The sequence below is a fragment of the Nyctibius grandis genome, chromosome 7 (assembly GCF_013368605.1).
Source record: "Nyctibius grandis isolate bNycGra1 chromosome 7, bNycGra1.pri, whole genome shotgun sequence".
Classification (NCBI taxonomy): Eukaryota; Metazoa; Chordata; class Aves; order Nyctibiiformes; family Nyctibiidae; genus Nyctibius; species Nyctibius grandis.
The window spans coordinates 44,136,874-44,151,480 of NC_090664.1; the positions used below are offsets into that span (position 1 = coordinate 44,136,874).

Sequence of the window (14,607 nt, forward strand, 5' to 3'; positions counted from 1 at the left end):
GCAGGTGACAGACAGAACCGGAGCTCATTGGTCTCATTTCTTCTGCTCCAAGGGACCTCAAGCTGTTTTCCATCAACAGCTCCTCTGCCCCGGGGCTTCACCCCAGCTCTTGCTGGGTTCCACCCCACCTTCTGTCATGCAGGCAGGGAGCAGAGCCAGGCTGCCACTTCTGAGGTCCCGCTGTGCATCCAGGTGACCGATTACACTTGGCTAAGACTGACTGAAGCAAAACAGAGACATTTAAGATGACCTGGAGAAATCCAGAGAAGGGGCCCAGTCAATATGGCAAATGAGATTTGCTCATTATTTCAGAGAAATTATGCCCACAACTGGTTATGGAAGCGTACCTTAGGACCCCACCAGCTTTGGGATTCACAAGTCGAGAGGACAAACAGAAGCTTTTCTGACTACGCAGAAAGCTCATGTGTGATCCTCTCTGATGCAATCTGTCCAGTCTTACCAACAGCCTTTGAAACTCTATGTTGAAACCCACCCCCACCCCCCCCAACATTGCACAACAAGTCTATCCAGGACACTTAATCTAGCATGAAACGCAGACAGCCATTCAGCGGGGAGCATCCCTGACAGAGTGTCAGCATCTACAACTTCCATTTGAAACATCTCAGAAGTTGTCAAAATATGTCTACAGTTCAAGTTCACTAGCTAGGCGGACACATGCCCAACCTACATTTAATCTGACCTACAAAGGCAACCTACAGTTAGGACTCAGCAATATCAGGTAGGGTCCCTAAAAGCTGCACAACACACCCCTTTGTATAAAATCACAGGGACAGAGAGAAGTCGAACTTTTATGCAACAGTCCTCAGCTATGAGCCCTGAGAAGCCAAACACAACCTATGTGAAAGACACACAACTACAGAATCATTTGAGGTTTGTATTGCGTTTGAGTGGCAAGGTTTTGGTAGCAGGGGTGCTATAAAGGTGGCTTGTGTGAGAAGCTGCTAGAAGCTTCCCCCATGTCCAATAGAGCCAACACCAGCCAGCTCCAAGATGGACCTGCTGATGGCCAAGGCCAAGCCCACCAGCAACAGTGGTAGCGCGTCTGGGATAACTTATTTAAGAACACGAAAAAACTGCTGCGCAACAGCAGCTGGAGGAGAGGAGTGAGAACATGTGAGAGAAACAACTCTGCAGACACCAAGGTCAGTGAAGAAGGAGGGGGAGATGGTGCTCCAGGCACCAGAGCAGAGGTTCCCCTGCAGCCCTCAGCGAAGACCATGGTGAGGCAGGCTGTCCACCTGCAGCCCATGGAGAACCCCACGCCAGTGCAGGTGGATGCATCTGAAGGAGGCTGTGACCCCGTGAAGAAAAGCCCACACTGGAGCATGTTTGCTGGCAGGACTTGTGATCCCATGGGGGACCCATGCTGGAGCAGTCTGTTCCTGAAGGACTGCACCCTCTGGAAAGGACCTACGCTGGAGCAGTTCATGAAGAGCTGCAGCCCATGGGAAGGACCCACGTTGGAGAAGTTCGTGGAGGACTTTCTCCGCGTGGGTGGGACCCCATGCTGGAGCGGAGGAAGTGTGAGGAGGAAGGAGCAGCAGAGACAACATGGGATGAACCGACCACAACCCCCATTCCCTGTCCCCCTGTGCCGCTCGGGGGAAGGAGGTAGAGAATTCAGGAGTAAAGACGAGCCCAGGAAGAAGGGACGGGTGCGGGGAAAGGTGTTTTAAGATTTGGTTTTGTTTTTCATTACCTTACTCTGATTTGATTGGATAAATTAAATTAATTTCCCCGAGTCGAAACTGTTTTACCCATGACGGTAATTGGTGAGTGATCTCCCTGTCCTTATCTTGACCAGTGAGCTTTTCGTTATATTTTCTCTCCCCTGTCTAGCTGAGGAGGGTGAGTGATGAAGAGGCCTGGTGGGTACCTGGTGTCTAGCCAAGGTCAACCCACCACAAGGTTAAAGCCTGAATTAATTTCTGTCTTACTGTTCCCCGTGTTCATTTCATAAGTCTACTTTTTTACTGAGCAGGTTAATATTCACAAGCGAAAAGGAAGCAGGAGTCCAATATAGTCAACAGGAGTCTACATACAGATTTCCAAAATCTGCACAATTACATTTGATTAAAATTTAGTACAATATATTTTATTATCAAGTTGGTAACCATGTTAAGAAGTAAACTGACACAGATGACAGGACTGAGGGTGACATAACCTTTTAAAATCATCATCTTGAACATATGTAAGTCCTCATGGATACACAGCAAGTGCATGCAGCTCATATTGTTCAGGAAATTTGGATCAATTCCTCCAGGCTAACTAGCATGAGACAACCTCCCTTCCTTCTGCAGCATTCGAGATAGCTGAAAAACTGACATTTGAATTCGAAAGTCTTCATCCAGTTTCAGGCTGATATAAAATTTATCAGTGCTATTACACAGAGATGAAAAAAAATTAGATCTCACAACATTCATATTTTACTTTGGAGACCTCACAATCTTAAGGATGCTTCAAACGTTCATAGAGCTCTTTAGCTCCTTGAAACATGTGAAGATGATCTGTATAAGTACAAAGTTTTTTTAAGTCACATCTCAGCTTTTTGTGGAATTTATCTTTTTCTTATTTTAAGGATCTCTGTTGAATACTGCCCTTTGAGTACAGGTTTTGTCTGCTAAAATTTCTAAAGTAATATCAGAACATGACTGCACACCCAAGACAATATTTCATTATTAATAAGCTTAATCCCCATAGCCTGATTACGGCGTCGTTACAGATGTCTGGTTCACACACTCCACTTTAAACCCCCCCAGAAAAAAAACAGAAGTTGAAATGTTCACATTACAAATGCACACAGGATATAAATTTGGACTGTGGCATTTTCTGCTGTCAAATCTCCAGAAAGCCTTTACCAAAGCCAGCAGAATGCCACAAATCCACACTGAGCCCAGATATTAGCAGAAGAAAATTGTAATTACTTGTTTCTGTGGAAAGAAGGGGCCTCAACTGCGCTATGTTTTGCTATGCTGCTCTGGACAGCTTTGCATGAGGCAGCTTTTGGGTGTCATTTTCCTTTTACCTTTTTCTCTGCTTCATTTTACTATTCATGCACAATAGTTGCCCTTAGCTGTATAATACAGCTTCATAAACTCCTATGCTTCTTATATATAAAGTAGAAGTTCACAAGACTGGGAAATAAATGGATACATTGGACCAAGGCTAAAAAAAAATATGCCTTCTGTGACTGGATTGATTTGAAAATTTTTTTTCTTTTTTCTCCTTTTATACACATAACTATTTAGTTATCTCTACACATTTCAGTTCTCCTGTTGACAGAAATGCATATAAGATCTTAATATCTTCCTGCTGCTAAAATGTTTTCAGTTCTGAGGGTGTAAAATTGAAATATAATAATGAGGGAACTGTGCAAACATACTGTAGGCTTCTCTGATTGATTTATAATAATAATATGGGAGAAACTGGAAACACATACAGGCAGAATCAGAACACAAGTAGAAAACAGAAGGAATTTGCATCTTTTTGAAAACACAGGAGTCATCCTACCCAAAGTAAGGAGCTTTACTTTGCAAAGTCTAGATTATTTGAGCTATATTCAACTTAATCTCTATAGATTTTAAAGAGAGGATAGAAAACGTCTTCCTCCCTCTATAGCTGTCATCTCTGACAGTGATCAAATTACCCTGAGTGATAATAACATTTAAAAATTACCCACTAATTTGTGTAATTCAAATTCTTAGGCTTCTTTGATAAAACAGCAGCTCTTTCGACAAGTTAGAGCTTCCCTTTTCTCTAGAATGTGATGCTGAACACGCCTTCTAAGGCCGTGTAACCCTCAAGAGCTCAGCCAGCTCTGAGCTTAAGACAAAGTAGTTTTAGGTGAATAAAAAGGGCGGTTACAGTAGGAAAAGAATTATGTTGTACAAACAGAAGAGGGGCAGATTTGATGCTTCAGTTGCTGTTTTGGAGGAAAAAAGTTCTAGCAGCATTAAGGCGGGGGGGACGACTTTCATGTAATTTAATTAAATATATATTAAAAATGAACATCATCATCTTATTTGGAATTAGCCTGATCATAAACTGACAGGATGCTAAAAAAATTATTAAATCCTTCTAGAGGTGGCGAGGTTTCCTGTTATCTCCCAGGGAAGAAGTGCTTCATTTCTCACTAATGCTAGGATTATGTTCTTGACTGTGGGAAGAGTGTGTCTGGCATAACATTTCTGTCTTTCTAAGGCTCTTCTGCACGAAAAATTGTGTGCTTCTCATCCAGCACCAACTGCAGGTCTAAATTCTCAACCGCAAAATGTGCTGCTGGGTAGAAACACTGCCAGAACATGAGACAAAAAGCAATCATCACCTCTGCACTGCTTCTAGTACCTTCATGTCGCTCTCAAAAGGACATTAGTTCAGGGGCTCAATAATGAACACCTGAAGGACCTACACTGTCGACTTCATACGATACTTCTCTTACAGTTATCTTCCCTCTCAGGACTGCAAGCAGAGCTAGAAGTAAATCATGCTCTTCTTTCTCCTCTAATTTAAGAAAATGCAGATGAGTTCTCAGGTACTTCAGTACAGATCTCCCTAAATTTAAAAGACAAAAAAAATCTCACTGCTGAAACAATGGAAAACATTTGATAAGAAGGCAACTGGGCACCACATTTGTTGGTACTTATGCAAGAGAAGCAGAGAACATTTCAGAACAACCTAAATATGGAAAATCCATGTAGTGAACAGTCCTCAGATGGAATAAAGGATTAGTAAGGAAAAGTGTAGATTCTTCATAAAAGCCAAAGAACAAACTCTCCCTTTCCTAAAACAATAAGGGAGGTTGGTTACACATATAAACAGTTTGTGACACTAAGTCACAAAAATTACAAAATAAAGCACCTTCACTTAATGGAAGTACTAGATTATAAAATGATCCAGAATAAGGTGAGAATTAACATTACAATAAAACTAAGCAGGAGGGCCAAACACTCTCTGACAATAATCAGAGCAGACACTCTCCTTCCAAGCATTTCAAGTTCTTGCTTTTTCGCAGTAGACTCTTTCTTGAGAACCATGTACAGATGGGTGATTGCTGAAATAATTATCCCACTGTTTTATGCTAGAAAGCAGTTTTTATTAAGGACTGGACCTCGTGCAAGAGCTGAACAGCAAATATATTCTTCTTATTGTCAGGGGCTTCACTAAACTAACCAAGACCATTTTAGATACTTCTTGAAAAGTTATTTTACTGCTCCTACTTTAAGTCCCACGTTTTCAGAATTTGTGCATGTGTAGTCAGGGTAACTGTATGTGCAAATGACTGCTCAAAAGGCTGACTGCTCAGCTGTCTATAACATTTCTGCAGCCACATGCACAATCAAGACAAATTAATTGCATGCCCATTTTTATGTAGTTGAAACAACATTTTTTCTCCAAGCAAAGCTCGGACCTCTCAAGAAGATCTTTGATCAACCTAACAGAAACTTTCTTCCCTTTTTTTGCTACAACCTGCTAATAAATAGTTATCTGAAGTGTTTTTAAAAAATTGAAAGATGAAACGATGTAGTTTACTTGTCTTCAGTGGCTAATAATGCCCAAAATTATTTGCTTCACTTTTGAATCTCATTTCTCAAGGTCACTTAAGTAATTTAGAAATCTACATGCTTCATTTCAAAAGTGACAAACACCCCTGCTGCATCTGAACAGGAAGTCTAAAATCAGTCTAAGAGAACATATCACTTCAAAAGAAATTTTAAATAAAAATTTAAAATGTCAGTTCAAAAGTCTGGCTCAAGAAACTGTGTGGAAAAACAGGGGAGTATGATGAAAAATGCATGTAAATCTGTACACTACAGATACATGATGCAGGATATCTTACAGACAAGTTCAGGGTCCTGTCTTGTATGCTTTGCTATATAAACCCCAGTAAAACAAGTAATCATCTATATATGTGCTTTACTCTATAGCAAATATGATGCCATTTTAAATTATCTTCTCTCAAACTATCCATGGCATCTTATTTGTGTCTCTAATGACTTCTTGCAGAAAGGAACTTGGGTGCGGCAGGGCTGAGTGTCACTGCGCCAGAACACTGAATGCCCAGTGACCTCGTGTGACTTGCGGTGTTTAAGCTCAGCTCTGTATGTAAGATGGAGCATTATTAACCACAGAAGGGCCAGCAAGCCAAACAGGAATCCAACAAGAAACTCTGAAAAGGAACAAGTCTCGTAATTCTTCTCACTTCTACAATTTAACCGTTTTTCTCTGATGCACTGTACAAAGGTGCCTCCAGCCTCTCAACCATCTCCTAAGACATGGCTGCTATGCCCTTTCTGTGATGGACTTGGTGATTCCTACAGCTTTCCTGCTGTAACGTACCCTGCAGTTGTGTCACTCATTTCTTTGTCTTGAAGTTATACTGTTTTACAAGAGAGAAAAATTCTTTGGGCCAAAAAGGAAGAGATGATCCCAACTCCCACGGCTGGTAGTTAAGTCGCTCTCTGGAAGTGGGGAGATGTGGACTGAAGTCCTGATGCACTGAATACTTCAGACAAAAAAAGCAAAATATTTGGTGGAACTAGGACCAACTTAAAAAACAAGAGCTCAATTTTGACATTTTACCTCAAGAATTATATACTTAATTTAGCCAGAAAAATATGTAGTTATAGATAGAAATAATCCGATGCAATAAGCTTTATATTTAAGGGCAACCAAGTAAAATGAAGCTAATTTAAAGACTGAATACTTCAGGTTTGTCTTAGTACAGCAGTGTCAAAACAAGTATATATGAAATCTGAGTAATACTATGTCCAGCTGAAAAGCAGTCTTTTGGATGCTTTAGCAAGTATCAGGCTAAATGCTGTGAGTTACTCAGTGCTCAAAGAATAAGCCTTAGAATCATTTGTTGTATAATTGGTTATTTATTATTTGTAAGTGCTGGACTAAATTTCTCTCAATTGCATTGGCTCGAACCCTTGCAGTCAAAGAAAAAAACACTCTGGAATTGTCCTGGTGTATATGAGGTCAAAATTTGTCCCAACACTCTGGGTATTATATCAGCGGTCTTATTTTCTCTATATATTAGCTGTAAGGATCTATTTTTATTTATTTATACTTACCGTGTATCAGCTTACACCAAAATATATATAAATATAGGCTCACCGTCATATCTTGCACTATTTTAATTTGTGTGAGCTATTAAGCTATACTGTTATACAACCTTAATGGCATTAGAATATCAGCAATAACCCCTACATCTATATGCTAAAAGTTCAGGCTCTGACCTTTAAGGAAAGATAAACAGATATCCATTTTCATTTAGAAAAGCCAACAAACAATCTGCATTGACTGAAACATATGACTGACCTTCTCTTCTGACTTTATTAAACAGCTAAATCCTATGAAAGTTCAGGTTATTTTAAAATGCCAAAACAGCAATAAATATTAAGAAATCATAATTACAGAAGCATGTACTGTAGGGTTATCTTACCATGTCATTCTATAAAATAAAGCTCATGCAATATATAGAAACACAGCTGTAATAAAGAAGGTCTGTCTGTATTGAAAAAGGGTCCACTCTCATATACTACATCATGAAGCAGAATGCACAGGCTAAATCAAAAGCGAATTTCAAGATGAAGTCTTACATACTTGTATGCCTTAATGCACCCCACAAGGAGTTTTTAATTTAATGATGGTAATTGGTGAAATAACTGCTGCCTGTTAGCTACAAAAAAACCACATTTGCTAAATATCTATAAAGCCTGTATTATTACAACATCCTTCATCAGAAATAATCAAAGCCAATCAACATCCCTCTTGCACTCATATTTATAACAAACTACTTGGGGGCATCCTTAAGTGTTTTGCTTCATTTGTTGCTCCACATGTATGTTCTCAGTGTGATCAAATGACAGCCAAAATGGGAGGACATGCCTCTTTCTACAGTGGATATTAACAAATGAAAGACAGCAACAATAAAAAGGTATCCTTCCTTAGGCACATTTTTTTTTTAATTAGCACCATGCGTAATATACAGTACACTAAATAGCTTCTGTCTGCTATAATCTGAGCTAGGTGCCATTTCTTCACAAGTAGTATTCTCACATAAGCAAACTGTTAGGAACAAATATCCCCTCTAAACTTCTGAAATATATTCTAGATACAGATTTCAAAGCTTTTACTAGTGTAAGACCCATCACACTTCTCTGGTGTCAACTAGATGTTAAAGGATCTTATCAACAGGTAGCAGGCATCTCCATCACTCCAAACCCATCTAATATATTGATGCCAGAAAGCCTAAAGTACATTATAGAAATGGGGACAGTATTTATGAAACAGTATCCAGTGCAAGATGACCAAAATGTAACCTCACATCACAGTCAAAGACCCCATAACACATCAAAATTATATTCTCGTATGAGCAGCTCTAACGCCACATTTGTTTCACGTAAAAATATTGCGTTCCCATATTCTATATTCATTTGTTGGTGTTTTTAAATTATATGAAATGTATATTTCCACTCCTTGCTAAGAATTTTTTTATGTAATGTCCAAGTGATACTTCTCCAGGCTTCCGCAGACACAAAAAATAGGTAAAAATCACTGTAGTGACTGAGAGCATATCTGTAAGCACAGTGATTCCTTAGTCAGTCAATAACAAGTTTTTCGAAGCAGGATGATCTGAGCTGATGGCCTAAAGATCTTCTTGAAGGAGCATCAACAACAGAAGCAAACTGTCAGCTCAGCCTTATGTCATCCAAGTTTGTAGAGCTTAAAACTCAGCAACCAGAAAGAAGCAATGTGGTGGTTCATGTGAAGTTCATAGAAAGGAAAGCATAATGATAATGTGACAAGTAGCCTGGTACTCGTGAAACTGTAAAATCTCTACCATTCAATGCACTGCCTTCAATAACTTGATAAAAAAAAATAATTATTAAAAATTATTAACACTAAGCACATACAATATCCTAAGGGAAACGTACTTTGAGTTCACAAAGAATATTGTCACACGGGTAAACTTTTTGCTGTGTAATGTAAACCCTATTCTTGCTGCTAGAGATCAGATTATATCTAACCTTAAACATGCTCATTTCAATACCACAAAGCTTACAGCATGTATAATCCTTTAAAAAAATCATCTTCCAAGAGCTAAGAAATACTTGCATCTAAATGTCATTTTATTATACTTTAAGCTATCTTAAAAGCATCTAGATGGTAACTACACAAAAATACCAAATTTTTTCACTTAGGACATTTAACACATCATAAAAATTCCACGGATGTACCAATGCATCTGCATGTGCACATATAACACAGATGTTGAGATAAGCACGCACCGCTTTCTCCTCTGCCCTTAAATAGTGTCTCACCCCCATTCAAATTATATTAGCATAAGGGCCAAGATAGGAAATATCACATTACACCTCAACCATTTCAACAAAGACTTTCACATCCTGGTGGGATAAAGAAAAGCTTTAGCTGGAAATTAGAAAGTCCAGTTTACCAACTGGATCCAACACACTCTTAAAATCTAACGGCAAAACCACACTTACTCCATTTGAAAAGTCATGATAACTGTAAAGTAGAGAATATGGGCCATTTTAGCTTATTTTTTTATATTAAATACTTCACCACTCCCTGTGTCTTGGCCAACAGAATTTGTAGCACTTACTGCACTTCTCTGTTAGCTGGAAGACAGAAAACTATGTTAAAGCACTCTTCAAAACGGCCTTTCACAAACAAGCTGCACACACCGAATGCACAGCTGGGCTCCTGGTGTGCTATCAGGGACAACTCAGCGCCCTTAGCTTCAAAAATCAACCCATCACATCCTCCATGCTACTGCAAGCTGTCCTGCCCAATACAATGGCACTGGACATAAGTACACACGCTACGCACACACCTCATGCTATATAAGGAGAGTGCTAGTGCCTTACCTTTTCTCAGCTGTATACTGAGCCTCTTCCCTATCCTTTTGGTGCTATACCCACTGTTTGCAGTGGAGGTGAGAACTTTCTGAGGTGATGGTACCAGGCCCGAGGGTGGTTTCCCTAATGAATTCACAGTATGAGGTAGCTGCGAGTAGGAGTCTGTCTGATCGGACTGGTTACCCGCTCGAGACATTCTTTGTAACGTGTGAAGTCCAGAATTGTTAATACTTTTGCCGTCAGCATACGGGGAATCGGGGCTGAACCGGCTGGAGTAGTACGTGTTCTTCTCGCTTTGGGACAATTGTTCATACTGCTCTTTATTTGCCGCAGGGACCACGTGGAACCAAATGAACGGCGTACGCATGGCTTGGCGAAACATATGCTGTGCTCTAGGTTTCAAAACGAACAGAAAATTAGCAAATTAGGACTGGCAGACTGCAAGACATTATAAGCATAATTACTAATGTTAATTAAGCAACATGAGCTGACAGACACATTGCACTCAACCATAAACCATAAAACTTGAATCTGTTCACTAGTCTACTTGGTCTTTTTGCTAAGGTTTATCGCCTTAGGGCAACACAATGGCTAAATATGCTTAACAACTAACATACCAAATACTGGATTCGGAAAAGAAAAAATTTTAACGACAGTCTTGAAATGCAGACAGTTCTATGGCAGGACTGCAGCGTCCTTTTGTTTTGAACCTTGTTAACTGTGATAATTGTGATAAAAATAACCACAGTGACACCAGAATTATTAGAATGGAAATTACACTTTATACAAAGACTATGTATTTCCAGAATCTGCTGAGAGTATATGCAGTCTTGCAAAAAGTCTAGTTTACACTTTACTTTTTGTAAGTTAGTAGTCTTTCAGAATATAACATTAAGAAATAGGAAAAAAAGTGCTTAATCCTGCACAGACAGACACTGGGCTCTAGTTCATGATCCAAAGTACACAAAGTCAACAAGTCTCTTCACAGACTTAACAAGTTGTGATTCAGAACTATAGAACAAGTAGAGACAAGCTGCTTTCAGCCATAAGGTACAGGGTCGTGTTCCAATCCAGGTTAGAGTCAAAGAAATAAGAAACACATTTCAAATGTATATTAAGTATAGGACAATCAGAATAAATTATATTCCTTTGGCCCTCAACGTGTTAGGGTTTTCAGAACAATATTATGATCTTTGATATCACTCATTTTCTGCATATCTCTTTTCTCCTTTCTCTTTCAATTATCTGTGTGTGACCTACAACCTGATTTTACTTTTAAAAGTCTTTCTGATTCACTATTTTGGGATTCTACCAAGTCCAGGCATCCACTGAGCAAATATTTATGATCTCTCAGACTTCTCCAGGAAGATTCTGCATATAGTACCTTTAGTTCTCACACATACAAAACCACAAGTACTTTTAAAATGTTAAAAATAAAGTCTCCATGCTGTCCACTTATATTGAACATGATGCATTGAAAGTATAAGAGCAAAAGTCATATGGTAATTTCATGATAAACAGTTTATCAATGCAAGAAGAAAAAACCCATAATGTGCAAATGCAATCAAATGAGAAGTGCATACAGTCTAATGACAATAATTATCCCGAATTTTTTGTAGTTTGGCTAATTAAAAACCACTAATGTCCCTTTATAGTGTATCTTTTCTTTATTAGAAAGGCAAGCTTAGGCAATTTTTAATTACTTTCCCAAAGTCACTGCAAGGCGCAGTGTTAAAGATTAAATAATGCAATGTAACATGTGGTAAGTACACTTACTGTTCAAATCTCCTATTCCGAAGGTCTCCATCATTAATCCTGACAATACAATCATTCTCACGGAAAAGGTTTTCTTGTTCAGCTTTTCCACCCTTCTCCAATCGCTTTACCAGCAGCCCCAGGGTTCTGGAACATTAAGATTACAAATGATTACTGTTCAAACAATTTGCAGCATAGAAAATCCTACTGATTAAATATTTTTCTCAGAATCACTATAGAAACTAAATTTTAAACCACCTTTACCTTTAAGTAGGATACTACAGTTTCAAATAATTTATAAGCATTACCTTATCCATGAAACAAAAAGCCTAGGTGAATCAAGCATGTCGTTTAAAAGCAATAACAAACAGGCAGTGTGATGATAGCACGTCCATTCTTGCAAAAGGCCTAGATTTCTGAGCAGTAAAAGCTCTAAGAAGCACCACACCACACATCTGAGAGCTGGCATCTTTTCTGCTAGTTAACTGAAGCTGAACAAGTTCTTCAACTTAAAATTTGAATTTCTGAATTAGCCAAGAATACCACAGCCATCACTACTGCTTCTGTGCAAGTGAAACATGGGGTTACCTCACATAATAAGCAGCCTATAATGAAGGGATGGACAGAGGATTCAGGGACTTCACGTGAACTAAATGCTTTTATTTTTAAACCTTAACTTTTTTTACTAAACAGCAAAGAAGAAATCAAAAACTTATATACCATTTTTAATTCAGTATATTAAATTTATTGGTTCAGTAATGACTGAAGACAACTACCATTTGATATCCTCTGTGCAATGAGTTGGTCACCTCTGTCTAGTGCTTACGCACAGTGTCATCTTAAGGACATTCTTAGACAGAAAAAGTAAACAAATATTCAACCTGAAATTATGAAATGAATCCTGAAGAGTGGATTTCTGAGGTAATGGTGGGAAAATGTGAAAAGTCAATGATGTTTCTATACCTGAACTCTAGGTTTGAAGAAGGATTCAATCTTCAGGATTATTCTTGCATCGACACTGTATTTGATTTTTTTTAAAGAAGATCAGCTTTACATTGAAATCCCACAGGATGTATCAGTGGGTCAAATTCACATCAGCCAAGTCAACAGCATTACGTCTTCAAAAGTCATTTCAAGGCATGGCGCGAAAAATACTTGGTTGTGTGGCAGGGATTGCAAGACCACATATGTCTTTTAGCACAAAACTTTCAGTGATCACAGCACTTCAGTTCACACATACCTCAAGGTAAATGAGCAGTCAATGATGCTTAAAAGGACTCCTCATGCACTCAAAAGTTACATATGTACTTGAGCACTTCATCAAATGGGTCAGAAAAGCAAAATTAACTTTATTTCTTCCACTTTTAATTCTTCATTTACCAATTTATCATCAACATATGCAAATAAGACATCTATTTTACAGAACGGTCATACGTTTTCTCCTACAACGCAGATGAAGGAGTAAGAGAAATGATCCTAGTAGCATTTCCATTTTGGAACCACCTAGAGACATTAAGATATGATGTTGAAAGGATCTATACATGTAAACAGACTGTGAGGAGAAAAACAACATAAAGCATTTTGACAACACAAATCATCAAATGAAGTCTGAGTCAGACATTAACACTGAAGTGATACTACTCTGTTTCCAGCTGATATGCAGTATTTTGCAAACACCCAACGTATTGCACCTTTGACCTGTCCATCAAAGCCAAACCTTCTCCACCCTCATTTGGCTCCCGAGGGACCACCTGGGTGCAGTCATTGATGCTAACTGTGACTGGGCTTGATTTTAGCTCAGCTGCTGCAAATAGTAATCTGTCTCTTTGCAATAACACTGGTGAGCACAAGGACCAGAAAGATTCCATAAAGCTAAAGTATCATTTCTCTACAATACATGCATTTCAGAAAAAAAGAAAAAAAAATCTTGAAAAACACAATCAGTACTAGTGTGTATCTAGTCCTATCCCTCCCCATCCCATTCTGACATTCTTTAGGTTTGGAAAGTTCCACCTTCTGTAAATTCCTTCCAACCACCCAGCACCTCCCATTAAAAAGGAAAATTAAAAAAAAAAAAGCAAACCCAATTTTCTCAAAGCAAAAACAATTCTTCCTTTTTTTTTTCTGATCACCAAGGTAGTGAAACACCCTGTATTATCTAGCTATTTTAGGTGGGTTTCTGTTTGCCTTTCCCACAATCCTCTAATAGTTTGCATGACAAAAAATTCTAAAAGTCCACAACAGCCGCACACTAACTTAATGACCACGTTGTGCTCCATTTATTGCACTAAAATTTGCTGATAATTATGAAGGTATGTTGTCACAGGAAGTAAAACAAAACAAATTTTAAAAATAGTGATTCAATCCCTTTCTCCCTCTGTTCACTAAAATAAGTTTTGAACACCTCAGATTTTTAAAACTGATAATTATTAAAAAAACGTTTTATAGATTGTTTGTTAGTTGCAGAAAGCACTAAAATAAGTTATGAATGTTAATGATAAAAAGGAAAAATACTTGTATGCCTTCACTACATTATTTTTCTCAGAGTTATAGTTTTGATTCATATAAAACTGATGGTTAGAAAACAAGTTTGTGACTTTTTACTTGTGAGTTGTCGAATTTGTCTTTGTGTCCCAAAGTGAAGTTACTGAAGAGGATATCTCTAAATGGGGAAGAGATAAGCAAGCAAATATAAAATTGGGAATGCTACATTTAAGAGAAAACCAGCAAAATATTTGAGAAGGAGAGGAAAGGATTGTGTCTACTCTTTCTTTTCCTTCACTTAATGTCCAACAGCACTTCGATGCAGGTGTGCTCCTCTGTAATGCCCAAAGACAATTCAGAATTTGGATGTGCATGCAATGTTTGCACGACAGCATAAACAGTTAACTGCCACAGGTGTTTTGTTTATATGGTTAAATACAACAAATATCAAAATATCAAT

At 38.4% G+C, this 14,607-nt stretch overlaps 1 protein-coding gene across 1 annotated transcript in view; it reads right to left on the reverse strand.

Annotated features, from left to right (window-relative positions):
* PARD3 (par-3 family cell polarity regulator) overlaps positions 1-14,607 on the reverse strand; it is a 482,350-nt gene that overhangs the window by 206,719 nt on the left and 261,024 nt on the right. The window contains 2 exon segments of the mRNA XM_068405039.1: positions 9,918-10,300; positions 11,685-11,810. Of these exon segments, the coding sequence (XP_068261140.1) occupies positions 9,918-10,300; positions 11,685-11,810 (509 nt within the window).